Below are 25,191 nucleotides of genomic sequence, written 5' to 3' on the forward strand. Positions count from 1 at the left end.
TCGCTCAGTCCTTCACCATGCCTCGACGCTGCCCCGGCTCTATCTTCACCACACCTTTCATCTTGGCTTAACATCCCCCACGGGCACCCACACACCCCACTTCTCGTGCCCGCGCTTCTCGTGGGGACAGCACTCGAGGTAGAAGCAAACAGCGAGGAATACAATTAATTCTCGTCCACAAACGTATACATGCGAGGCATCGATAAGTACAAATCGTCAAAAGACATGACATGAGGTGCGACATATTCGAGTATGGAAAGGGAAACAGCGAGGAAGTGGGGAGGAAGTACGAAGAGGAGGACGGCCAGAGAAGAGTATGGGTTTGTGAGGCTATACGTTCGATGGGGCCAGCCTTGGGGCCATGGGGAGTCCAGGGTCGTCGGACATCGTACGGTAGTCAGTAAGTGATGAAAGAACGCGAAAGAAAGAGTGCATAGATCCAAATACTAGTACAACGGCTTGAGCACCGTTAAAGGGCGTCAATGTCCATCCGACCCTATCCTCAGTTCTTCTTGGTCTCGGCGTACGGGTTGACGCTGTACACCTTGATAACAGGGGGACTCTTCGTCAGGTCCGCCGTCACGATGACCTGGATACGGTCAGTCTTCGCGGCCAAGTCACCAGTTGATGTACACGTACGGGAACGGTCTGCAGCTCCTTGATCTCCTGGATCTTGTGCCCAGCCGGGGTCGTGCGCAAACCCTCGAAGGTAGGCTCGGCCTTCGCCATCGAGATGAGCCTCTGCTTCGAGGTCTCCTTGGTCGCGTCGACGTTGTCGCGTCCGAGGACAATCTCGTCATCTCCGTCGTCTTCATCGAACAGCGCGCTCTCGTCATGAACCGAGCGCGAAGCCACTTCCATCTTGAGCGCGTGCTGCTCCGCGTTCTGCTTCACCTTCTTCAGGTGCTCGTCGTCGCTGTTCTCGGCGAGCCAGGTGATCACGTCGCGGTTGGACCAGTAGATCTGCAGGGCGTGCGTGTGCTCGTCGTAGACGTGGTTCTGGACAAATAGGTCAGCATTAGCCTTCTGGGGTTAGGGAGGTAACGTACGTCGATGGGCATCTGATCGACGTGGACGCGCTTCTCGATACCGAACTCGGGAACGAGCACATCGAAAGCAGCGTCGAGCACGTTGATGACCTTGGCCTGGCGAATGACCGGGCCGTAGCGGTGCGTGAGGTCCGAGATCAGGACACACAAGAACAAGTGTGCCGACTGCTCTTGGGCGAGTACAGCAGAGTCGCGCTTACTGAAATGCAAGGTCAGTAACGATCCACATCTAGAAGGAGCGGTGATCTCACATGTTGCACTGCTGCGCGACCTTCGCAACCGCATCACGGTCCATCATGAACTTCGCCTCACCAGGCGTGCTCTGCAACGTCGACTCGAGCTGGCGATGCACTAACACATCAGCGTAGCGACGGATGGGCGACGTGAAGTGCGTGTACAGAGGCACGTTGAGCGCATAGTGGTGATACTTCGCGATGTCGAGCATGCCCGCGCAGTAGTACTTGGCGCGCTGGGTGGCCTTGAACGACAGCAGCTCGAGCAGCTTGCGCGTCATTGGATCCTTGATGGCGTCGAAGGAGCGCATCATGGCACCGGACGACGTGGTGTCCATCTGGACACCGAGGCGCTTGGCGCGGTCGACGAAGTTGTTCAGGCGACGATCGATGGGGGTGTCGTGGCGCCTGAGCAAGGCCTGCTCGGGGAGGTGGACAGCGATGTGCTGCGCGACCGTAATGTTGGTCAACAGCATGAACTCCTCGATGAGGTCGTTCGCCTCCACGCGAGTGCGCTGGCCGCAGTCGATCGGCTTGCCCGTCTCGTCGAGCTTGAAGCTCAAGGACAGCGAGTCCAAGGACAGCGCGCCATTCTCGAACCTCTGCTTGCGCAGCTCCTTCGCGATGTCATGCAGCACGCGGATATCGTGCTCAATGTCGACCGCGTTGTGCTCGGGAATGACGGGAACGTCGCCGAGGACACGGCCCTCGATGACATCCTGCGCGTTCGCGTACGACAGCTGCGCAGCGGACCTGATGATGGTCTTGCCGAACCACTTGTTCGTCACCTTCGCATCCTTAGTCATGGTGAAGACGACAGAGAACGCGAGACGGTCCTGGCCCGGAACAAGACTGCAGAGCTCCTCGCTGAGCGTTGGCGGGAGCATCGGCACTGCACGCTGCACGAGGTACACGCTGGTCGCCCTCTTGCGCGCGTCGCGGTCGAGTGCCGTGTTCGGCTTGACGAAGTACGACACATCGGCAATGTGAACACCAATCTCGTATGTGCCATCCTCGTTGGCCTTGATAGAAAGGGCATCATCGAGGTCCTTGGCGGTGTCCGGGTCGATACTGAAGATGCGCTCCCCGCGTAAGTCCTTGCGAAGGTCGAGCTCACGCTCGGGGATACTATATAGTTTGTTAGTTCAGAGTCTTCGCTTTCGAGACGCGCTACTCACGTCCACGGCATAGGCGGCAGGCACTTCATCACATTGTCGGCGAAGTCCTCAGTAGGGAAGTTGCAGTCCTTCAGCAGAGCGCTCGTTTCCACCTCAATGTCTCCAATGGGACCGAGTTCCTCCACGAGGGTACCGAACGGATGAAGCGAGCTGATAGGCTGCAACGATGATCAGCAATGCTGCCGTGGCCAACGCTGAAGGCGACTTACGTGACGCTTGATGCATGCAACGAATAGCTTGTCGACGTAGGCCTCCGAGTTCTGCACGAAGTCGGGCGGCGCCTGCTCGGTCGGGATGGCAATGAGAGGGACACGCTTGTCCGTCGGCTTAAACCAAACGATCTTGGGACGCTCGATGGGGCCCTTCTTGGGCTCCTCGCCCGTGATCCCCTCTCGTTCACGGCGCTCAGCCTCTTGCTTCTCCTTGGTAGCGGCCGAGGACGGGCGCAGAAGACCAAGTGTGCCAGAGAACAGCTGACCTGGCATACGCTCGACAACGGCAACGACGTGGCCGGCGAACTGAGGCTTAACCTCGTCGGTGACCCTGCGATATTGTTAGTTAATCCCTTCGACGTAGACGCAAGTACAACTCACTCCTCGTCCTCGAAGAGCATCAGCCCCTGGCCTTCAACCTCGACGTCGTCCTTCTTCTTGTCATCCTTGCGGCCGGCGCCAGACTTCTCGTAAGCCGAGTTCTCTTCCTTTTTCCTCTTCTTCTCTTCCTTCTCCTTCTTCGTTCCCCAGACCTCATCAACGTCCAGGAGCTCCACGGCGACGATGTCGCCCTCCAACGCCCGGTTGCGATCCTTCGAGCCACAAATGTAGATGTCGGCGTCAAGCACCTCCGTGGCGACATACGCGTCGGAACGGTTGCGCTTGTTGACGCGAAGGATACCGACGACGAGCTTACCAGCAGCGAGAAGCGGCGGCAGGGAGGCCTGCGGGAGGTAGGGTGCAAAGAGGGACTTGCGCTGGGGTTGGTTGGACTGCTGTTGGAGCTGCGACTGGAACTGCTGCTGTTGCTGCTGGAGAAGGTTGATGCCGCCCATGTTGATGCCCATCATGTTCGCCGCCATCATGTTGGGCAGCATGTTGGGGAAACTGAACGATGCCATCTTGTGGTGGTGGCCACCTGCCGCCTGGCGGAACTGCTGAAGGCTCTGCAACTGCGCCTGAGCCTGCGCAAGATCCGCCGCGAACGCATTGTTGGCTTGGACGCCGCCAACCCCACCATCTACCCGATAGTCAGCATATGTAGAAAGAGATGGAGGGAATGAAACTGACTGATACGCCAACTAGAGTCAGCACGGGAGGCCTGACGAGAGTGACCGCCGGGAGGGAGAGGCGGCTGGAACCCATCGTCGAAGCCATCAAACTGGCCGAACGATTGGCCGGGCTTGTTGACGACGTTGACGCTGTGACGGCGACCGTGCCCGCGAGGAACGCCTTGGGTCTGCCCGTCGAGGCCCATATTGAGAGTACCGAGGTTGCCAAACTGGCCCATAGGGTTCTGAGGGCCACCATAGCCGTTGCCGGCCATAGGCACCGTGCTCTGAACGCGACGATGCGCACCACGACCAGGAGCCAGGCCAGGAGTCTGGTAGGAAAGGACCTGGTTGGAGGCCAGTTGCTGCTGATAGAGGGCCTGCTGTTGCTGCTGGAGCGCCTCAATCTGGTTCTGCAGAGCGATCTAAAAGACAATTAGCAACCGTACGTCATGGAAAATACGCGACGCACCTGCTCGGCCATGATGCCGTGGATCTCGCCCTGGCTGTCAGCCTTGCGGTGACCTTGCTCCCTAGGCGCCTCGTGAAGCGGCTGCTGCTGCTGCTGCTGCTGAGGGAACTGGAAACCGTTGTCCTCCTCGCTCAGCGGGCCCATGGGACCGCCCTGGCGCTTGCGAGCACCGAACATGAAGTTCGGGGCCAGCGTAGGGCGGCCAGTGGGGCCGATTGCATCCTGCTCCTGCTGAGCGGCGAGGGCAGCGAAACGGGGGGCCACAAAGCTCTGCGACTGGGAGCGAGGCTGGTGCGTGGGCGGAGGCTGGTAATAGTTCTCCGGAATCTCGCCCTCCTCGTGGTCCTCCACCATCGCGTGGAGACCGGGGGCAAAGGAGTTGAAGTTGTTAGAGAGCGCGCCAGCGCCGACAGAGGAAGCCTTGCGGTGCTTCTGCTGGTCGAGCGAGTTGGCAGGGAAAGCGGCAGCACCGGGCTGAAAGACGGGAGCGTTAGCCGAGATGCCGTGCGGAACGGTGCTCGGCTGCTGGTTGGGGTTGGGGGACGTAGACTTCAGGTCGTTGATGACACGTTGAAGGGACGATAACGCATCACTGCCGCTGTTTCCGGGCTGCGGGGACGTATTCGCCTGGCCGCCGCCGGCGTTGGGCTTCTTGGGACCGGTCGAAGTCGAGCCAGAGCTCTTGCGATGGGCAGGCGCGCGATTGGTGCTGTTCTTGCGCGGCTCCTGCTTCTTGCCGCTATCGCTCTCGGCGCCCTTCTTGGCCGCCGCCTCGGAACCTGACTCGGCGGGGGTCGTGGTGCTGTTCTTCTTGCTGCTGGTCCTCGAGGACGGCCTGGGACCGCCTTGATTGTTGGCGCCGCCGGCGTTGTTAGGCTTGGAGGTGGACGCGCTCCGCTTCGGCCCGCGGTTGTTCCCCGCGTTTCCTGGCTTCTTCTCGTCTTTCTTAGGCAGCGTCTGCTGCGTCTGCTGCGTCTGCGGCTGGGGCTGCGCCACGGGTTCGTCAGGCATGTCGTTCGTGAACTAGTCGGTTGGACGAGAGGGTTAGGAGGGAGTTTTCGATGTGTTTTTGGGTTTGTCGATATGTGATTCTGACTGTAGGCGTACACGCGTCAGACTTTTTTGTGGCCGAAAACCGTTGGGCACTCACCTATGCAGAGATCGGAGTACAATGAGGAGTTCTGTTGTCGTTGCCCGGCAGGGCGTGTGAGGAAAAGAACGCGGAGGTGGAATGGAGAGAGACTCTGCGAAGCCATGATTTCATCGTCATTCGCTTTTGTACAACCGCAGCTGCCTAATCAGGAAGTTATTTCCCAGGGCCATTGACTGCGCCGCTCGTCTGACCCGCCTTCGTTACTTCCATCAGCCCATCCCGCGCTACCATCGCCGTCGTCACTCGACGGAACGGCGCTGATCAGCACTCTATGTATGGTATATAGAGTTGAGACCGCTCAAGCTACTTGGTACACGAGCCCAATCCTCAAGGCGCGTACTTCCCTCTCGACGACTGGAAAATGGCAATCTCCACTCCCAATTGCCACATATCTGGCCATCGTGAGCAGGAGGCAGGCGACTGGTCGTAAGATTTACCCCGCGACCCGCACAAAAGCATCGATAAGGGAGTGCCTGGCAATTTTGGGGCATCGTGGCAGCTGAGTGCAGGCACCGGCCTGCACAATTGGAGCGTTAGCCATCGCGGCCAGGCGCCCTAGCGCAGCACCCAGAAACCGGTCAGTCGCGCGATACCGAGAACAATGTATTCCTTCCTACACACCCGGCGATGTTGAGGTGCCTCGAATTAAGATTCCACCGAAAGGAGGCTCACAAGCGCTCGGATTCGGCCGCAGACTTCAAACGCTCGCAGCGACTTGCCACCTTTTGTTTCGCGGCCAGCGCACACGTATTGACGCTCACGCCACCCTCGGTGTCAAACGGGCTCCATGAAGCAGTGTAGCCGGATGACCTGAGGCTAACCGCAAGTTCGTGTCGGTCAAACAAGACCGGCAAATGGGCGTGAACTCTGATCGCAGCTCCCGTAATGGGTTTGCGAGGCACCGAAGGAAGGGGCTACGTCGGTCGAACGTACCGACAAGGAAAGGTGGTTGAAGCGCACAACTGAAGGCCGGCAAGCGATTGAATAAGAATTCCGAATGTCAACCCAAAGTACACGAAATAGGAACTTCAGCAGAAAAGCGTATAGTTCACTGTAAATTACCCACTGAGCAAGCCGGAAAGCTGTTGGCGGTACTTCTCGAGTTCTGCCTCTTCCTCTTCTTCCTTGTTCTCCGCCGCCTGAAATGGGCGATCAGCTAGACGACCACGAAGTATCTCGGACATGAACTTACCGGTAGCTCTGTCCCCACCGCGCCCGCTTGCCCCAGTTTCCCATTCGTGATGTCGAAGAGAACCTTGTCAACCTCTTCGTCGGCTTCCTCTTCCAACTCCTCATCCTCCTCCATGTCCATGACATCGTCCAGCATCTCTTCCATGATACCCGCCTAGATAGTAAGTCAGTGAATATACGCCTACTTCATTGACATGCAGTCGCACCTTCGTCATTTCCATGCTCATCTCTCGCATCGACTGGCTGATCTGCGGGAGCTTCACTAACGAATTCGACATCTTCATGATCTCCGTCGACTTCTGTAGCGTTCCGGTCACCTTCGCCATAGCTATTGTGGGGTATTCCGGCATGAGTTTCTCACACTGACCCATCGGAGGACCGATCCTGCTCACCCAGCTGTTGCTGTAATTGCTGCCCTATAGATCCTAAACGCGCTTTGCTGACGGACAGCCGGTCCTTCTGCTTGTTACACCGCACGATTTCGCGCGCAAGGATCTTTGCAGACTTGACATCGCCCTTATTCGCGAGCTGCTTTACGCTCTGCTTGGCCTTGGCTGACGAGACGTCGAGCTGCAAGAGGGCGATGCGGGTGCGCAATATGCATATGGATCGGGATGATGGGAGGACGAAGGAAGAGAGAAAGATGGCATCAGTCCCGTCACATAGGAGCGGCAAGCAAACACAACCTGCCTCATCTCCCGGTCGAGGAGGCGGGTCTCCTGCCGCAACTTCGCCTGCCAAGCGCGGACGCGTTCTTCCGGTGTGGGCCCATAGAGAAATCGGTTGATTGACTGCATGTCAATGGCGACGTTAGTGAAGCTGGTCCGCCTGCGAAATCGTAGAATGCGACGGCGTTGGTTCAGCGCAAGATGAGTTGCGCAGCGCCGTGACGCCGCCATCGTGCTTGGCACATGTGACGTCGAACGGATTTCGGGCCGAATACGCCGGCGATAAATCAACCCCGCACGATGATCCTTCCCCGCTTCTGCCTCTTGCTTTGCACATTCATCTTCATCTCGGAGGTCTGGTACCACCGCCCTTTTGCACTCGCCTTGACGAAAATTCCACAAAAGTCGCTCAATCTTCGGCTCGCTTTACGACCTTTTTATCACTTCATCGCTTGAACTGGTTTCAACGAACACACTATGCCTCCCGCTCGCTTTTACGAACTTCGCTCGACTGACGCATCGGCGTCTTTCACCAACTTTACGCCTACTGCGCCGGGACCTGGAGATGTCTTTGCGGCTGGCGGGAACTGTACCATACAGTGGGCGGTGGATCAGAGTGGGAGCTGGAATAATGTCACCATCGGTAAGCTCGAACCTTCTCAGGAGTAATGCGTCTTGACTGACATTGCCATGAAAGACTTGATGTCGGGTTCAAACAACAACATGTCTTTCGTTGCAAACGTCGCGTCCGGCCTTGATGGCACGGACGCGTCGAACACGCCGTTCAACTGGACGTGTCCGGAGGTGGACCCGTATTCAGACATCTACTTCTACCAGGTATGTCGCATCTTGGTCTCAGTTATTCTTCCTGATGCTAACATCTCAAGTTTACAAATGGCGAGGATAAGATGGATGCGAAGTGGACAACGCGCTTCACGGTGCGCCTTCATCCTTCCTATACACGTAGACCTACAACTAATTCGCACATACAGATCTCGTCATCATCCGGCGAGGTCGATCCTCCGGCAAACCCTACCCAGCCCGATGGAAGTCAGATTCCTTGGGGCGTCGGCCATGTCTCCAACTCGACGTCGCAAGCCTCAAACGCGACTACCCAGAGTGTTGCTGCTCCTGAAGACGACGACTACTTCAACAGCTTGCAAGCATCGAAGAAGGGCTCCGAGCACTCTGGCGACAAGTCTTCGAAGGAGCACGATGAGGAGGAGGAGGACTCTGCTCGGCGTCAGAAGCACTCGGATGACGACTCCAAATCCAAACACGAGAAAGCCGACTCGAAGTCGAAGTCAGCCGAGAAGGATGAGGAAGACGACGATCGCCACTCAGACGAGGATGCCAAGCACTCGGAGAAAGCTTCGAAGAAGGGCAGCTCCTCTGACTCTGACAATGACGATGACGACGAACGCCATACGAAATCCTCGAAGGCGGACGACAAGAAGCACTCTGACGACGATGAAGGCGACGAAAAGCATTCTGGCGACGACGGTGACGAAGAGCACTCCAGCGGCGACGACAAGCACACAACCCATAAGGCCGACGACGATGACGATGAGCCGGAGACGCACTCTGCGAAGACGAAGTCTACTCAGCAGGACAACTCTGACGATGAGCCGTCCGCGTCCTCGTACTCCTCCGCCGAAGCTGACTCGGGCTCGCGCGGACGCCCTGCTGGCGCCGGGCAGTCTCCGCTCACCATGAGCCTGCCGCCCTCTGCGAAGAGCGGCTCTGTCGACACCATCGTGCACTCGGACTCGCCCTACGTTGCCTCGGATCGTGCTTCGAACTCGGCGGAAGTGCCTAGTCTACCTGTGACCGTTCTGCTCTTTTCGTACACGCTGTTGTTCTTGGTGCTTCTGTAGGGTTTGGTCAATGCTATGCTGCGCAGGGCATTCGGTGGCGACGAATTCCATTCATAAAGACCTTGTGAAGTGCACTGCACTAATACGAGTCAGCGATAGTCTCGTCAGAAGCCGTTCTCATCGCCAAGAAATCGAGCTCTAGCGAGACAGACGCGGTGTTCTGAAGCAATCCCAAGTACACTCATGCTGTCGTAGAGGCAGGGCTGCCTGATAGTCATCTTTCCTGGATGCATGGCTATGTGAATAGCTATCTGTGATGCTCGGCCATGGCCCGAGGCACGATCCTGCTTTCTTCTGCCTCTCACCATGTCTTCGATAAACTGGTTCGACCTGGAGCTTGAACCACTGGGAGCGAAGCTATACGAAATCGAAACCGTTGACAATGCAGATGCTCGCGCCTGGACAGCAGGGTTGGACGCTCTTCCAGGTCTTCGTCAGCTGACAGGCCCGATAGAAGAGTATCGGCAGCAAGCTCGCGACCCCAAGCGTTCGCAAGCGCTATATCGTACTATCGAGGGCACAGACTATCAGACTTTCATCCCGGCACCGACAATTTTCGAAGGGCTGCGTCAGGTGCTCCTGAGGAGGGAATACGAAGCGACCTGGAGGGATATGGAGTTGGCCTTTGCAACGGGTCGTACTTATTTCTCAGTCATGGAGGGGACGACGACCTACGGTCAGTAGCTCAAGCGAGTAATATGATTGTCTGCTAACTGTAACGAGCCCAGAGGGCCCGCCAACTCCTGCGGCTCAAGCACCATATTCATACGCATACGCTATTACAGGTCATTCGGGAATTGGTAGGCAATGACTTTCTTTCTGCGCAACGGACCAGCTGAGTTTATCGCAGGAAAGACTTTGTTCCTCAGCCTGGCTCTTCTGCGATGCCTTCAGAGGCATTGGACCGTAGTCCTGCAAATGCAGCCTTACAGCATCCTCATATTCAACTTCAGCGGTGTTTACAGTGTAAGCTACACCGTAGGGATGGCAGAACTCTCCGATGCGCTCCCCCGGGCAACGTGGTGCCTTGTCGATTCGAACGACGCCATGCGCGGGATGCCCTACAATTTCCTTACGCTGGATCGCTTCCTGATTCGAACGGCGGCGCCGCAGGCTGACCGCCTCTCGTGGGGAATGAAGAAGCAACATTTCTACAGTCGTTATCTGATCAAGCCTATGCCTGCGGAGGAGGCGCAGCTAGCGTGCGTATCCTCTCATTTTATCATTCTGAATGGCTCGCGACCGACACCTTCGCCTCAGATATTCCGTCAGCGTCCGATCTCCAAATCCGGATTCTAATCGCATCATACAGTCGTTCTTCGACAAGTACGGTCCTTCCACGCGCTCTGTTTTCCAGGCCGTCAGCGCGAGAGAGAAGTGGGAAGAGGCGCAATCTATAGTTCTCCAATCCGTCCTCGAACGTTTCGACTTCCCCCAATTTCGAGACCTCGTCAGCGGCGCCAAGACCCTGCAAACAGACGACCAGATCTCGCATCATATCCTCCTGGTCGAACCTGCCGACAAACGTCATCTGGTTCAAGCTGACCTAGTCTCCGCGCATATGCTGGCACTCCTCGCGAAGTGTTTCTCGAGTTTGCCGAGTCAGGGCGTGCGGCTGGTCCACGACCTCTTCTCATCCGATGGGCGAACCAAGGATGCTGCCATACGTCTAGTGGAAGACGGTATGCATGCTTTGTTGGCCATGCCAGGCCATTGGCCACTCACAAAGTGGCCTGGCATGGACAAATATCGCATGGTCGTTTCTGGGGGTTCGAACGATCCCGTCCGTGTCGTAGCCTGGAATGCTGCAGCATCGGGCCCGGTCTACGACACGCTCGCGGTCGAACGTATCAACGCGGGGCAGGAACTCAAATTGGCCGGAAAATACTACCAGTTGCCGAAGACCAGCAACTATGAGAAGATCGACTCCTTCATCTACAACCCGCAGATAAACGTTATCACTGCCTTTCATCTCACCACCACGGCGGCGCACTTCATCGACCTCGAAGGACTGAAGTGGCTCAAAAGTCTTCGTGGCGCGCCAGGCAGCCCTGCGCCCACTATCGACTTGGTCGTCGTCTCCCCTGACTTGACGCTCGAGCTCACAGTGACGGAGTTCGCGCTGGAGATCATTCGGCAGGTTTACCGTCTGCGTCTTCGAGACTGAGCAGTGACGGTCTTAGCGTGCTTGACTATGAGGCGTGTTCGCACAGCTACGCAGCCTGTAGTGAAGCTGATGGAAGCCCGGCAGATACTGCCTTCACGGAGCCTTGGAATCACTGTATCTGGACGTTCAAGTCTCGACCCGCTATCCTGCCGCCATTCCAGGATGTTGCAGCAACATCGACAGGGTTCAGCCAGAACCTTGCTGACAGGCAGCGCCACCCGTTTCTGCCTGTACCCTCACACAAATTGTGACAAGTGGAGGACCATGGCCTATTTGTATGGGTTGTCTGGATTGACTCCTTAAATCATTGCGAGGTGAGAGCATGTATAAAAAGATGTCGCGGATATATACAGGGAGAGATAGCGGTAATGTGTTGTCGCAGGTGGCTATCGTGAACTTCGTGCACAACCAATCCCTCAGAATCCTGAGAGCGCAATTCCATGCGACCCCGCAACGCTAAGTGCGTAATGGTCTGAGGTCCCGCGATCCAGCACGATTTGCACTAGCACGTTCCGTGCCTGCTTTGGCAGACTAGCGAATGCAACTGAAAGCTCGCAAAGGTCGTACAAGACTCAAGCTCGCTGGCTGAGCACGAGTTAGCCCTATCGCGCTGACGGACCCAAGGTCTGCAGCTCACCGCCTTGGCTGCCCAGTAGCGTGCAGTGAACGACCACAGTAGGATAGGTCTTGCACCATCCCGCCGTCCGCATCCATCTCATTTCCATCCCTCCGCCTCTGACTTTCCCTCTGTGGGCGAAGCCTCGCTCTCCGTTGTGGGTAATGCATCGCTCTCGTCCGTGGTCACGCTGTGCACCTCGCTGGCCTCCAAGCTTGCAACTCCATTCGTCTCCCCGTTTACCTTGCTAACCTCCATCACCGAAGATGCAACGCTGGCGCTCGTGGACGACGTTTCGTCCGACAGCTGCGCCGAGTCAGAAGAGAGCGCGCTCATCTCCGTCGGCACCGCAGTCCCCGGCCTGCTCTTCGGGAGGTGGACATCACGATGCGAGACCTCAACGCGCCAGACGTCGTGCGCGAGGGTCTTGCGAAGCTCGCGCGCGAGGCGCTCGACGAAGGCGACGCTGCGGTGCTTGCCCTTGCGGCAGCAGACGGCGATTGTGAGGGTGTGACGCGCAGCCGCATCGTCGTGTACGCGCTCGTTGTCGGAGCGCCCTTCGTCACGATGCTCCTCGCAGAACCTTCCGACTGCGTCGAGGACCTCATGCAGGACCTCCTTGAATCGTAGGCGTACGCCGTCGTCTGCGAAGAACCACTCTTGCATCACTTCTGACGTGCCGAGGTGGGCTTCGCGGACGGGCTTGGGAGGATTGGGGAGGTCGCGGATGTCGAAGGTGAGGGCAGGGGTGATGTCAGGGCGTCCGCGTTCGAAACCGTAGGTGATGAGGCGAAGGGTGTACGGTGCAGGGTCTGTGTGAGAGGAGGACGCCAACTGACTGGTCGAAGTCGATGCTTTGAGATGAGAAGGGACATGAGGGGTATCGAGGGGAGCGAGTAGGGGGCGGTCGAGGATGGGCGTCGCGCGGTCGGGATTTGGTTTGAAGTTTGGGTCGAGGGGGTCCAGTGCAGCGCCTGGCGTTAGTGGCACGCCTTCAAGCACGATCATGGCGGTGTGGTGGTGCTTGGGTACAGGAATCGTTTTGGAGAGGGATGGTGTTCGCCGTCAACGTCGTCTCGCACGTTCTAGATCCTCGCTCTCCGCGGGTCGTTCGTCGAGGTCTCAGGTAGTTAGGGATGAGGGGGGAAAGCAAGTCGTGGTGGATCGCAAACAGGGAGCTATATTCAACATGACGAAAGCCGAGATCCAAGCAGGATCGACAACTGGGACAAAAGCGCGCCGCAGCCTGAGTCACCGGCACTCGCGTCATCACGTTCCCTGTCCGGACCGTCTCCCGCCCTCCAATGGGCACAAAGAGACCCCAGCCGCCATCCCTATCCATACGGGTGCCAGCCAGAGCGACGACCGACGCAGTCCGGGCATCGGATCGTACGCGCCTGGCTAGCATCTGCTCCAGTGAAACATCATCGTGATGGGGCAGATACGGTATAGCCCTGTGGCAGAGCAATAACATTGTGGCGTACGGTACAGCGCACGTTGGTGATGAACTTGCGCTCAAAAGATGCGAAGAGCAGCCGTGAATAGCTGGGAATCAAAGCAAGAGTCACCTCGAGTCACCACACAACCATACAACAGCGTATATCCCACTGCGCAATCAGATTCCTCGCACCAGTTCAGACATTTTACGGTCACAGGTCGGTACGCCGGTCATACACGTCCATCGCCGGCGCGACGCCCTTGCGTTGCAAATCCGCGGCGACGCGCTCCATGCCCTCCATGACGCGCAACAAGTTGCCGCCCGCGAGTCCCGCGAGATCGTATTTTGACCAGCCGCGGCTGTAGAGGAGAGAGATCTAAAGAAAGACGGCAATCAGTCCGGATCCGCTGGCAGTCTGGTCAGACCACTGACCAAAGCCGGGTACTTCGACACATCCTCCAAACCACTGGGCGTGCTGGAGATGCCGTCGAAGTCACTTCCGAGGCCGACGCTGGGAGAGGAAGGATTAGTTTGGGTCAGGGACATTACACGAGCTACGTACTGCTTCTTGCCTGCCACCGCAGCAATATGCTCGACGTGAGCAGCAACCCTTTCCAGGTTAGCCTCCTCATCCGTCGGGCCCACGAATCCGGGCGCGAAGTTGACCTAAAGAGACTTATCAACATCCTTCCTGGGCTCGCGTGGAACACAACTGTACCATAATCACAGCATCCTTCTTGCCCTCACCCTCACCAATGAGCTGCAAGATGTCGTCAGGCACATTACGCGGGTGGTTGTGCACGGCGCGAGCGGAAGAGTGGGACCAGATGACTAGTGAACCTCTTCAGTTCTCGTCCACAATCAAAAAAGTCGCACTCCTGCTCACCGGGCGCCTCCGACAGCTCGATCGCCTGCTTCGCTGTCTCGTCCGACGTATGCGAGAGGTCTACGAACATGCCCAGCCTGTTCATCTCCTTGACGAGCTGAGGACCGAGGGCCGGGCTGGTGAGATAGCGGGTCAGTACTCGCATTTGGCTCGGTCGATTTGCAGTTTAACTACGCACTTCAAGCCATGCCACCTGGGCTCGATTCCGCCCCATGCCATACCGCACGAGTCCGCGAAAGGGTTGTTGCAGGTGTGCGTGAGCGTCATGTAGCGGACGCCGAGCTCATGGAACTGGCGGAGGGTACCGATGGAGGCGGAGATCTGGTGCGCGCTGCGGAGGAAGGTCAACTCACCAGCACGGAAGATAAGGGTATAGCATTAGGGTGAGGAAGTGATACGCACCCCTCAATACCGAGCAAGCTCGCGATCTTGCCGGCGCGAATGGCCTTCTTGACGTCCGCAGCGGTAGTGGCGAGGGCGAAGGTCTACAACTCCGTGTGAAAAGGGAGGCTCGCCCCACGAGGAAGTACGAAAGTGACGCACGTCCGAGTACTTGTCAATGAGGACCTTGGAGAGGTCAATTTGCTCCATAGTGTCCCTAACCGACATGCTCAACTTTGCGCGCCACCGCATGGGTAGTAGCATACCTGACGCTCAAGGTCGCATTCACATAGTCCGGGCCCTCCTCTTCGGGGTCGGGGCAGGGGGTGTAGACTGACCTATTCATGAAGGATGCGTGAGCACTCCGCCTTGTCTCTCACAGCCCGGTTTGAAGGCTCACCAGAAGAAACCGCCGACCTTGCCCTTCCTCAGGCGCTCAATGTCAACGTGGTAGGGCATGTCCTTCTCGAGGTCGAACTTCGCCGGGTCGTTCTTGAAGATCATGCGCACAAGCCATGGGAGGTCTATACAGAGGATCGGTTAACCTCACATATAGTGTATGTCGCGTAGCACGCACCAATGTGTCCGTCCTATGAGTAAGGGCATTCAAGCAAGTAGAAGGGAGGGGAGTACACGATCAGCACACCGCTCCATACCCTCAAGACCACCACACCACTCACAATAACCGGCGCAGTCTTCAGTATCACATCCGCCGCCAGATCCGCGTCGTACGGCATCATCCCCAGCCACACGCGCAGGCTATCGCTCCCCGCGTTCGCCGCCGTCATCAGCACGACCGCGGCCGCGAAGACGATGGTGACGAGCGACCAGATGATCGCGCGCGCCTTCGAGGGGCGCTTCGCTGGTTCATGCCCGTTGGGGAGGTTGAGGAGGGGGGAGGTCTCGCTGCTGGCGACACGGGCACTCATGGTGCGAGGAAGGGGGGAAGGGCGCCGAGGTTGTGTGTAGATAGCGCAAGGAGAAAAGGGTGAACGAGCGAGGGAACGTCGGGCGGGATCAACGCGGGATAGGCGCCCGCGGCGGCGGGTTATAAAGCCTCGTGATCGCAGTGAGTTGATGACACCTTCGCCGGTGAGGCACAAACTGAGATAAGCGGGCGAGGGTGAGCCAGTAAACATCGTCGAGCCTTGCCAGGCGACTATCCGCTCTCAGTGCGAGTCCTCAGCAGTTGAGACGAAGACTTTTAGTATACGTGACACCGTAGGGGTTCTACCTTATTCACTACTACTTACAGTTACACTGCGCGGGAGGACTGCTCTGAGGAGAGCACACTCGGAAGGGAGATTTCACTGGCAAAGGGGCGACAGATACGCCGACTTCGTCACTCACTCACTCTTGTAGTGACGCACTGCCTCAGGAAAAATATGGGGACGTACGCACCAAGAGCCAGAAGGAAAGGTCACTACGACAAGACGAGCATGGTTGCCACGAAGATGAGCATACATTTCCATGACAAGTAATGACGACCAACATACAGTATGTCACCCTCCAAGATCACAATGCGCAGGGCAAGCGAAGGATAAGGCAGCCACAACACTTTAGTAGGGCTTGTGCCTGTTGTTCTTCAACTCCTTCTCGAGCATCTTCGCCTTGCGATGACCAATTTCGACCGGGCGAATGGTGTTGTCCGCCTTCTTGAGCCTGATGGGACGGTTCCCAACATACTTACCTGCGTGTGAGGTGAGAGACAAGCGAGTGGCATAGGGTCGAGAAGCTTACCATCCATCTCTTTCCAAGCCTTCAAGAAGTCCTCCGGGTCGGAGAAGGCGATGAACCCGTACTTGGCCTATATAGTCGATGAGTGAAGGTGTTCTCATGGAAGGACGTCGAGTACTTGCCTTCTGGCTCAAGCGATCACGGATGACGCGTGCCTTCTGGAAGGAGGGATACTTGTTGAAGGCGTTGGACAACACGTCGTCAGACACATCGTTACTCAAGTCGCCCACAAACAGACGGAACCATGCTAGTGACAGCAAATTAGCATCAAATAGCGCGTACATGGCATAGCAAACTCACAAGGATTCCATTCCAGTAGAGTCTGATCCTCCCAAACTTTCCCTCCACCCTTCCTCAAGACGGTCGTGCGCTTGCCACCTTTGGCAAGTTTCCCGCCAGCGCCACCCCTCTTGTCGATAGCAGCACCGGGTACGTAGACACTCTGTTGGGCAAGAATACCGACATCGTATTCGTACGCATTCGCGGGTACGGGTGCCTGGTGCGAGGAAGAAGCGCCTGGGATTGGGTAGGAGGGGCCGGCGTACGGTTTGTAGTATGGATTGATATCGCCACCGTTGTTGTAGTAGGGATCCATAGCGTAGCGTGCGTAAGGCGTGGAGGAGATGATGGTCGGAGACAAGGGACGTGACTGACGAAAGAGGCACAGGTGGCAGTGCTCCCGCGTGCGTCGCGTTGGTCCCGCGTGGCAATCCGATTTGAGTGAGCCAGGCAGAAACTCGTCCGCCCCACCCAGCAAGTACCCCTCCCCCGGTCCTCAAGGTGTGTATGCTGTCCCTACATTGCGCGACGGCGCGACGATGCCCATCTACGCCATCACGCCCGGCGAGAGCGCGAAAAACGCGCGCAAAACGCTGGATTGGCGCTCCCCCGATCGGATGAGGTGCTGATTCTGCGTGCCCAGATGCCGTTCGTCAAAAAGGTCAAGACCGACGCCTACTTCTCGCGCTTCCAGGTGAAGTACCGCCGGCGGAGAGAGGGCAAGACCGACTGTGTGTAGCTGTGCCGTTCTTCGCGTTCATCGAGTGACTGGTTTGCAGACTATGCCCGCAAGCGCCTCGTCACCCAGGCGAAGAACAAGTAGTGAGTATATCTCCGCATATGTACTGCTACAGCGATCTGACTCTCTCTGTAGCAACGCGCCGAAGTACCGCCTCGTTGTCCGCTTCACCAACAAGCAGGTCATCGTGCAGATCGTCTACGCGCGTCTGCAGGGTGACTTCGTTCTCGCGGCTGCGACCTCGAAGGAGCTCCCGAGATACGGCATCAACCACGGCTTGACCAACTGGACTGCTGGTGCGTGTCGAAGCCCTCGCAGCAGTAGTGGATCTTATCGAAATTTGCAGCTTACGCCACCGGCCTGCTTGTCGCTCGCCGTGCTTTGACGAAGCTCGGTTTGGCCGACAAGTACGAGGGTGTCACCGAGCCCGATGGCACGCTCACCATGACGGAGGCTTTGGACGAGGAGGACGCGCCGCGCCCCTTCAAGGCTTACCTTGATGTCGGTCTCAAGCGCACTTCCACCGGTTCCCGTGTCTTCGGTGCCATGAAGGGTGCCAGCGACGGTGGTATCTTCATCCCCCACTCCGACAAGCGCTTCCCCGGCTACGACCCGGAGTCGAAGGAGCTTGACGATGAAGTGCTCAAGAAGTACATCTACGGCGGTCACGTCGCGGAGTACATGGAGAGCTTGGAGGAGGAGGATGACGAGCGGTAAGTCGGTGTACTCATCTTCAATCCGGGAGACTCACGGAATGCCCTAGCTTCAAGAAGCAGTTCTCTACCTACCTCGAGGACGGTGTCGGCTCCGAGGACATCGAGGAGATCTACACGAACGCTTACGCCGCGATCCGTGAGGACCCGACGTTCAAGCCCACCGAAAAGTCGAAGGACTGGAAGGCGGAGACCCTCAAGTACAAGACCCCTCGCCTCACCTACGAGCAGCGCAAGGAGCGCATCGCCGAGAAGATCGAGAAGTTCAAGTCCGGCGAGATCGAGGTGGACCAGGACGAGGAGTAGACGCTCTTCCCCTCTTATATCCTACCGCATTTCTATGTTCCTATGCTCTATGCACGCAGCAATGCATCAGGCCCTATGTGCACACTTTACGCATTCTACTTGTTGTGATCTTGAGGCCGCTAGAAAGGCAGAGAACGTCGAACTCAGGTCGGGAAGCGGAAGTGCTGCTATCTCGGAATGCGTGGCGATCACATCTCGATTCAATCATCAGTGATCGGCGGCGCCTGCAGGCCGCCGTGTTCCAGCATCTCGACTTGCGCACGCTGCACCCGACGTGGCGCTCTCCTCTCTTTTCTCATGTCTGGCGACTTGGACTTCCTCGCGGCCAATGTGCTAACGGACCAGAAGCGCAATGGAAAGCCCTTCCTGAGTGAACCGGCGTCGGGGCCGCAGGAACCTCCAATTCAGCCCAAGAAGAACACCGTTCTCGTCAGTCACGGAAGACCCCCTTGGTGCGCGTGCTCGCATGATTGGAGCTTCATACTCTGAACTCTGCAAGGTATGGAGAAGATGGTGAACCGCTGTTCGATGCGTTCGTTATCGCAGTCGCTGGTTTGTGCTATACAAGACGCATGCAGTTCACGCGACTGATCGACGTACGGCAGGCGGGTCTGCTAGCGGCAAGGTGCGTCCCGTGTACTGTCTGCAGGTTGCTGAACTGACTTCCAACTGCAGACACATGTATCCAGACAGATTGTGAAGGCTCTTGGATCAATACCTTCTGTTATCATCCTGTCTCAGGTGAGTTAGCCCCCATGTCCCCCCTCTGCTCGTGTGCCAACATATATGGGTCGCATTAGGACTCTTTCTATAAGCAACATGGCCCAGAAGAGATCGAGCTAGCCTATCAGAACCGGTTCGACTTCGACCACCCGGACTCAATCGATATGGAGCTGTTTGCGAAGGTGTGAACACCGTCTTCTGTGTACCCTTCCCCTTCCTTCCCCCTTCATGCATCATCACCTGTGGTGATAAGCATTGTTCATCAACATGAGCTAACGTACATCTCATAGTGCTTGAGTGACCTGAAGGCTGGCAGACAGACGAACATCCCCATCTACTCCTTCCAGACCCACCAGCGTCAGAAAGAGACGCAATATCTCTATGGCGCGGCTATTATCATCAGTCCGTGCATTCGAGGATCATCTCCGCTAGTCACGACGCTGATTCCTTCTGTAGCTGAGGGAATTTTAGCTCTGCATGACGCTAGGTTGCGAGAGCTGTATGATCTGAAGGTGACTACACTATTGCGGCGTATAGCGGGGCTATTCAATCACACGAACAGGTCTATGTGCAATGTGACTCCGATCTCATGCTCGCTCGACGTATTCGACGCGATGTTGCAGAGCGCGGCAGAGACGTGAGCGGTATCTTGGATCAGTAAGTCCGCTCCTCGCGCTCGGATATCCTCAAGCATACTTACTCTCTCTTCGTTAGATATCTACGCTTCGTGAAGCCATCCTTTGATCACTTTGTTCAACCCAGCGCCAGTCACGCTGATATCGTCAGTTCGCATGACCTTCATTGTGGCAACGCAGTTATTCACGGGTATATAAGATTGTGCCAGGAGTCAATAACGACGTCGCTATCGACTTGCTCACCACCCACATCCGCCGCAAGCTCAAGGAGCGCTCCAACCACTTCCGACACAAAATGGCTATCCCGCGGATGTACTTGCACGAGGATGTTGAGGCCTCGCTCGACGCCCTCAACCTGACGATATTGCCCATGACGCCGCAGCGCAAGGTCAGTGACGAGTCGTTGTCGTCCTCTGCCACGTACTGATCCCTTCAGGGTGTCTTCACGATGCTGAGAGATAAGAATTGTAGCAAGCAAGACTTCATCTTCTATACTGATCGTCTGGCGACCACCCTGGCCGAACACTCCATGCAACACCTACCCTTCGTTCCCCACGAAGTCATAACGCCAGTGGGCGTACCATGTAAGGGGAAGAGAGTAGCAGACCAGGTGAACCCAATTCTTGCGTCCTATCTCAGCGGAAATGACTGAACAGCCATTTTCCGATGCAGCAAATTTGTGGCGTGTCTATTCTACGCGGGTTAGTACCGCTCCACCAAACCTCTTAACAGCGACTGATTGGCCTTTAGTGGCGGCGTACTAGAGCGAGGCTTCCGACGCGTCTACCACGATGTTCCCATCGGCTCGCTCTTGGTCCAGTCTGAATGCCTCACGGGCGAACCGCTGCTCTTGCATACCAAGCTGCCCGTGTGCGTACGTAACAGGGAGACTGCAAAGAACACATACTGTTTCATACTGGATGCTCAAGTGAGAAACCTTGCCATACAACGCCCCCTTCACGTTATTGACTCCTCGTTCGAACCTAGATTGGGACCGGGGCAGCTGCGCTGATGGCTATACGAGTTCTGCTGGACCATGGGGTACCGCAGGACCATATCATCTTTGTCACCCTCCTTGTCGCTCGGGGCGGGGGCATTTCGGTGCTGCGGCGGGCTTTCCCTCATGTGAAGATCGTTTGTGTAGCGGTAGACGACGAGATGAAGGAGAGGTGGTTGGAGGGGATCAAAGGCGACGAGAATCCCGAGGGTGTCGGCCGTGTGGGTTGGGTCATGAGCCCAGGAATGGGCCAAATCGGTAAGAACGATCCTTCATTGACGCGCTTACCTGTTACTGACAGTAAACACCAACAGGCGACCGGTACTGGCTATAAACTCGCATCAATGAGCACCACATCAGTCCACTCAATTTTCCGAGGGATACTTTCGCATGAGCATATCGTACTGGGGAATACATGTTGCATCGCTACCTTTGCTTTGTATGTACAGCCTGACCCGATGGTCCAAGTTCAACTTGCGGACATCAGCCAGGCAGTCACGTGACAACGTGGCTTAAAGTCGAACTGTATAGTTGATGGCACGTGCGATCGGGGACAGATCCAGCTCATCGTCGTGTACGGCGCGCTCAGCAACAAGACCTCAAGACTTCAAAAATGGCCTCCCGCCCGACGGTGAACGTTAGGACGTCCTCTGGAGGTCTGTCTTTCGAGAGTATAATGCAAGTTGCGAAGTTTTGACATCCGATCGCGTATAGAGGCGTCCACCTCCCTGCCCCTCCCGGCGGTCTTCACGGCCCCCATCCGTCTGGATGTCGTTGCGGCTGTCCACAGTGCGTATGGAAGTCTACTGATGCGAAACGATCTCTGAAGATCTGTGCAGAGAGCGTCGCGAAGAACAAGCGCCAGGCGTACGCCGTCTCTGAGAAGGCTGGCCACCAGACTAGCGCGGAGTCTTGGGGTACCGGTCGCGCTGTCGCGCGTATCCCCCGTGTCGGTGGTGGTGGTACTCACCGCTCTGGCCAGGTGCGTGCTTCAATGGAGAACTCTGTAATTTTCACTAACGAGAAGTAAAGGCTGCCTTCGGTAACATGTGCCGTGGCGGTCGCATGTTCGCGCCCACCAAGACCTGGCGCAAGTGGCACGTCAAGGTGAACCAGAACCAGCGCCGCTTTGCGACGGTCTCCTCCCTTGCCGCCACCGCCCTGCCTTCCCTCGTTCTGGCCCGCGGTCACCGCATCGAGGAGATCGAGGAGGTCCCTCTCGTCATCGACTCCGCCGCCGAGTCCTTCACCAAGACGAAGGAGGCTGTGGCCCTTCTCAAGACCCTCAAGGCGTACCGCGACGTCGTCAAGGTCTCGAACTCGCGCAAGCTCCGCGCGGGCAAGGGCAAGCTGAGGAACCGCCGCCACCGCCAGCGCCGCGGCCCCCTCGTCGTCTACAACGAGGACAACGGCATCGTCAAGGCGTTCCGCAACCTCCCGGGTGTTGAGCTCGTGAACGTGCGCCGCCTCAACGTCCTCCAGCTCGCCCCGGGTGGTCACCTCGGCCGCTTCGTGATCTGGACTGAGGGTGCCTTCGGCCTCCTCGACGAGGTCTTCGGTACCTTCGACAAGGCGTCGACCCACAAGAAGGACTACCTCCTCCCGACCGCCAAGATCACCAACCCGGATGTCACCCGCCTCATCAACAGCGACGAGATCCAGTCGGTCGTCCGCCCCGCGGGCCAGAAGATCCAGAAGCGCCCCTGGACCCAGAAGAAGAACCCCCTCGTCAACAAGGCCGTTCTCTTCCGCCTCAACCCGTACGCCAAGACCCTCCGCCGCCAGGAGCTGCGTACGTCTTCACCGATGTATACTGAGATGGGCATTGCTAACAACAGACACAGTCAAGCAGGAGCGCATCAAGGCGAAGGGCCACAAGAAGGAGAAGAAGAAGTCGGTCGGCAAGGTCTTCCTCGACAACCTTCACGCGCCCTAAGCGCTGTTTCTGCTACCTCATGTTTGTCTATGCTGCACGTACATCGTATGCTCCCCATGTTCTATATGGCACATGTTGGACGCCTCTGACGCGTCTTATCATCGCACCTGTGCATGGATGTCTGAGCGAGAACACGAACATTTGAGCGGCAAACTGCCAAAGTGCACCGCTATGCAAAACAAGTCCAAAATGAGTTGTAAGTATATGCGACGGGTTTATGATCCCTGTAATGCTGCGTGAATGATACCCTCTATCCACCCCAGCAAGGACTGCCCGGGTGCCTTCTCCGCCTTGGAGAATACATCCGTCTTGCCCTCCTTCGGTGACTTGCTGTCCAACCTGTACACCGTGCAGTCGATGGCGTAGTCTTTTCCGTATGTGAGTTTGACGGTCCTGTGAGGCGATGAGCGTCCGATGCCTGAGTGTCAGACGCGTCGTGCGTGTCGAATCCAAGAAGCATGTATGCGCAGGCGAATGAAAACTCACACTATACACCCTTCCCACCGCCCAATACACCGATCGAGGTCGACGAACCAGGTACCGCTCACCGACGCGCACGCCTCCTCGCCAATTTGGCATATGCGTAGGAGCAGGCATTTATCGACTTCGTCGCCAAGGAGTTGAGTGAGCTAAGGGAGAGTTAGTGAAGTCGAGTTGAGTCGAGCCTGCGGATGAGAAAGATCATCAGTGCAACAAAACACACCTGCGGAAGGGTCGCGATCGAGACTTGCGCCTGCGCGAGATGCGCCACAAGCGTCGACGGCGAGTGAAAGGTGAAGCGTATTGAATGCCTAGCGGTCGTTCTGTCAGCGCCTGTCCCCAAATGCATCCCACAAACCCACCTATTATCCACCACCAACACCCCCTCCCCGCCCACCGGCCGATTGATCACCTGCTCCTCCCCCAACATCTTCGTCAACTCGACCCCCAACTCGCCCACCCGATCAAACCTCAGCCCACAGGGAATCCCCACCGCCCGCACCGCGCGCGCCATCCGATCCATCTCCCCGCGGATGCGGTCGCAGAACACGGCGTACTGGATCAGGTCGATGATGGGCTGGAGGATGGGCGGGGCGTGCTGGAGGTAGGGCGTGCCGGGGAGGAAGGGCTGGGTGGAGGAGGAGGAGGTAGAGGCGGGGTTGGCGGGGTCAATACAGAGGGCGCCCGGAGGGGACAGGCGCCGTTTTTTGTTGATGGCGTGTTGGCGGAGGAGGAGAGCCTGGAGGGCGGCATAGATGAGGTCGCATTTGCCGGCGTCGGTGGGAGAGGTAGGGGTAGGGGCGGTGGCGAGGGCGTTGGAGAGGAGGGTTTCGTTGTCGACCTGGGTGGCAGTCAGTGATGCTGTCCAGTCGTTGTATGTTTGCGAGGGAACCCTTACCATATCGAAGCGTAACGACACCCCCTGCGCGGCCTCGATTACGATGAATTTCTCCCTCACATGCGCGGCGGCAGTGGGTAGGTGCCCTGCCTCGCGCACGAGCACAGAGAACATCTCGCGGTCGACCATCTCGTGCTGCGCTTGCTGGATGAGCCCATGCAGCGTTGATGCTTCCTCTTGCGCGTGCAGCGCTGGTGCATCTACAGGTGCGTGCGTGATAGTATTCTGCGACTGCACACGCGCGCCGGAAGGCAGGGTGGTCGTGAGCGTGACGCGCAGGCGCGTGCGCTGGCGGTGTGGGAAGTTGAGCGGGTCCGTGTCGGCCTCGAAGGAGCCCATCGTCGCGATAGACTGGCGGCGGAAGGCTGGTGGGGCTGTGGGGGGGGGAGAGGTTAGTGCACGTTGGTAGTTTGATGTGTATATAGGTGGTTGACTTACACTCCTCCAACCCAAAGCAGACCAAGAGGTCCATCGCCGTCTTCTCTGACCCTTTCGCTTGGGCCATCCACAATGGTAAAGGCGCGGGCACCATTCCCCAGTTCTCGCGCCTGATCTTGAGCGCGTTGAGGAAGTACTTCTCTTCCTTTATTCTGCTGCGCTCCATATCCTCCGCCGCATCTTTGAAGAGCTTGGACGCCTTGCGCAGGGCCTCGTCCTTGCTCCCCAAGGCCAGCTGTGCATTGAAGGCTTGGACGGAGGGTATTGGTGGTGGTTTAGTGACGATCGTGGATGTGAGGACGTCCTTGGGGAGCTCGGGGGCGTTCTGTGCGGGGATTGGTGGGCGCTGGCCGAGTTGAGGGAGAATGTCGTTGGGAATGGAGGACGTGGGAGCGGGGTGGGACGCGAGAAGTAGAGCTATGAGATCTCGAGCTTGTGACATCTCTCCCATGGCAATCCTGGCCACTTCATCAACAACAATGAAGGGGAACTGGGGGATACTCACGCGAGGTCGGGCATGATCTGCTGCCTGAGTTTGACTAGGTCATCATAGGGCATGATTCTCTCCTTCTCCTTCTTCTTGTCTTCTTCAGCAGCATCCTTCTCTTCCTCTGGCTTGGGCTCCTCCAGGTCCGCGCCATCGTTTTCAAGGAAGTGCTCGTCGTATTTTTCGAAAAAGTCACGTCCGCGCTCGATGAATACACGCTGCACTTTCTCGCCAAGTTTCTTGATGGGGT

At 57.3% G+C, this 25,191-nt stretch overlaps 11 protein-coding genes across 11 annotated transcripts; 5 read left to right on the plus strand and 6 right to left on the minus strand.

Annotated features, from left to right (window-relative positions):
- Positions 1-43: 43 nt before the first annotated feature.
- Positions 44-5,433, minus strand: SCHCODRAFT_02622067 (RNB-domain-containing protein). Its single transcript, XM_003037887.2, has 10 exons — positions 5,347-5,433; positions 4,197-5,291; positions 3,744-4,149; positions 3,054-3,693; positions 2,670-3,003; positions 2,461-2,618; positions 1,301-2,410; positions 1,050-1,248; positions 640-999; positions 44-589 (listed from the first exon to the last, which is right to left on the minus strand). The coding sequence occupies exons 2-10, from the start codon at positions 5,205-5,207 to the stop codon at positions 503-505; spliced, it is 4,305 nt and encodes a 1,434-aa protein (XP_003037933.2). The 5' UTR covers positions 5,208-5,291; positions 5,347-5,433; the 3' UTR covers positions 44-502.
- An 883-nt stretch (positions 5,434-6,316) lies between these two features.
- On the minus strand, positions 6,317-7,340 carry SCHCODRAFT_02622069 (Snf7-domain-containing protein; the record flags this gene model as incomplete). The annotated part of the gene is made up of 5 exons (XM_003037888.2): positions 6,317-6,488; positions 6,542-6,694; positions 6,747-6,868; positions 6,933-7,110; positions 7,227-7,340. 5 exons carry the CDS (start codon positions 7,335-7,337, stop codon positions 6,408-6,410), a joined length of 645 nt encoding a protein of 214 aa, XP_003037934.1. The 3' UTR covers positions 6,317-6,407.
- A 194-nt stretch (positions 7,341-7,534) lies between these two features.
- On the plus strand, positions 7,535-9,311 carry SCHCODRAFT_02677580 (uncharacterized protein). The gene is made up of 4 exons (XM_003036519.2): positions 7,535-7,851; positions 7,906-8,045; positions 8,096-8,146; positions 8,201-9,311. Exons 1-4 carry the CDS (start codon positions 7,686-7,688, stop codon positions 9,083-9,085), a joined length of 1,242 nt encoding a protein of 413 aa, XP_003036565.1. The 5' UTR covers positions 7,535-7,685; the 3' UTR covers positions 9,086-9,311.
- SCHCODRAFT_02538735 (uncharacterized protein) lies at positions 9,284-11,658 on the plus strand. The gene is made up of 5 exons (XM_003036520.3): positions 9,284-9,761; positions 9,814-9,885; positions 9,936-10,287; positions 10,346-11,284; positions 11,337-11,658. Exons 1-4 carry the CDS (start codon positions 9,392-9,394, stop codon positions 11,250-11,252), a joined length of 1,701 nt encoding a protein of 566 aa, XP_003036566.1. The 5' UTR covers positions 9,284-9,391; the 3' UTR covers positions 11,253-11,284; positions 11,337-11,658.
- SCHCODRAFT_02622075 (uncharacterized protein) lies at positions 11,558-13,079 on the minus strand. Its single transcript, XM_050345095.1, has 2 exons — positions 11,890-13,079; positions 11,558-11,837 (listed from the first exon to the last, which is right to left on the minus strand). Exon 1 carries the CDS (start codon positions 12,874-12,876, stop codon positions 11,968-11,970), a length of 909 nt encoding a protein of 302 aa, XP_050200486.1. The 5' UTR covers positions 12,877-13,079; the 3' UTR covers positions 11,558-11,837; positions 11,890-11,967.
- Positions 13,080-13,284: 205 nt separating this feature from the next.
- On the minus strand, positions 13,285-15,586 carry SCHCODRAFT_02622077 (uncharacterized protein). The gene is made up of 12 exons (XM_003037890.2): positions 15,254-15,586; positions 15,151-15,163; positions 14,974-15,097; positions 14,840-14,911; positions 14,736-14,790; positions 14,595-14,677; positions 14,371-14,523; positions 14,193-14,308; positions 14,025-14,137; positions 13,869-13,972; positions 13,739-13,817; positions 13,285-13,682 (listed from the first exon to the last, which is right to left on the minus strand). Exons 1-12 carry the CDS (start codon positions 15,500-15,502, stop codon positions 13,518-13,520), a joined length of 1,326 nt encoding a protein of 441 aa, XP_003037936.1. The 5' UTR covers positions 15,503-15,586; the 3' UTR covers positions 13,285-13,517.
- A 426-nt stretch (positions 15,587-16,012) lies between these two features.
- Positions 16,013-16,943, minus strand: SCHCODRAFT_02622082 (RNA-binding domain-containing protein). The gene is made up of 4 exons (XM_003037891.2): positions 16,611-16,943; positions 16,433-16,557; positions 16,314-16,380; positions 16,013-16,263 (listed from the first exon to the last, which is right to left on the minus strand). The coding sequence occupies exons 1-4, from the start codon at positions 16,903-16,905 to the stop codon at positions 16,133-16,135; spliced, it is 618 nt and encodes a 205-aa protein (XP_003037937.1). The 5' UTR covers positions 16,906-16,943; the 3' UTR covers positions 16,013-16,132.
- A 1-nt stretch (position 16,944) lies between these two features.
- Positions 16,945-18,431, plus strand: SCHCODRAFT_02622084 (60S ribosomal protein L5). Its single transcript, XM_003036521.2, has 6 exons — positions 16,945-17,090; positions 17,233-17,320; positions 17,369-17,411; positions 17,464-17,624; positions 17,675-18,041; positions 18,092-18,431. Exons 2-6 carry the CDS (start codon positions 17,233-17,235, stop codon positions 18,345-18,347), a joined length of 915 nt encoding a protein of 304 aa, XP_003036567.1. The 5' UTR covers positions 16,945-17,090; the 3' UTR covers positions 18,348-18,431.
- Positions 18,432-18,586: 155 nt separating this feature from the next.
- Positions 18,587-21,133, plus strand: SCHCODRAFT_02622087 (uridine kinase). Its single transcript, XM_003036522.2, has 15 exons — positions 18,587-18,799; positions 18,847-18,899; positions 18,953-18,972; positions 19,023-19,088; positions 19,148-19,252; positions 19,361-19,472; positions 19,527-19,582; positions 19,633-19,727; positions 19,785-19,851; positions 19,905-20,093; positions 20,142-20,315; positions 20,378-20,406; positions 20,456-20,633; positions 20,693-20,960; positions 21,017-21,133. Exons 1-15 carry the CDS (start codon positions 18,645-18,647, stop codon positions 21,034-21,036), a joined length of 1,587 nt encoding a protein of 528 aa, XP_003036568.1. The 5' UTR covers positions 18,587-18,644; the 3' UTR covers positions 21,037-21,133.
- A 138-nt stretch (positions 21,134-21,271) lies between these two features.
- Positions 21,272-22,765, plus strand: SCHCODRAFT_02622091 (60S ribosomal protein L4). Its single transcript, XM_003036523.2, has 5 exons — positions 21,272-21,358; positions 21,417-21,491; positions 21,542-21,684; positions 21,735-22,494; positions 22,547-22,765. Exons 1-5 carry the CDS (start codon positions 21,316-21,318, stop codon positions 22,636-22,638), a joined length of 1,113 nt encoding a protein of 370 aa, XP_003036569.1. The 5' UTR covers positions 21,272-21,315; the 3' UTR covers positions 22,639-22,765.
- A 502-nt stretch (positions 22,766-23,267) lies between these two features.
- Positions 23,268-25,012, minus strand: SCHCODRAFT_02501079 (uncharacterized protein; the record flags this gene model as incomplete). Its single annotated transcript, XM_003037892.1, has 6 exons — positions 23,268-23,303; positions 23,342-23,429; positions 23,481-23,959; positions 24,017-24,390; positions 24,455-24,912; positions 24,960-25,012. 6 exons carry the CDS (start codon positions 25,010-25,012, stop codon positions 23,268-23,270), a joined length of 1,488 nt encoding a protein of 495 aa, XP_003037938.1.
- Between the last annotated feature and the right edge of the window lie 179 nt (positions 25,013-25,191).

This window comes from Schizophyllum commune (assembly GCF_000143185.2).
Source record: "Schizophyllum commune H4-8 unplaced genomic scaffold SCHCOscaffold_5, whole genome shotgun sequence".
Taxonomy (NCBI): domain Eukaryota; kingdom Fungi; phylum Basidiomycota; class Agaricomycetes; order Agaricales; family Schizophyllaceae; genus Schizophyllum; species Schizophyllum commune.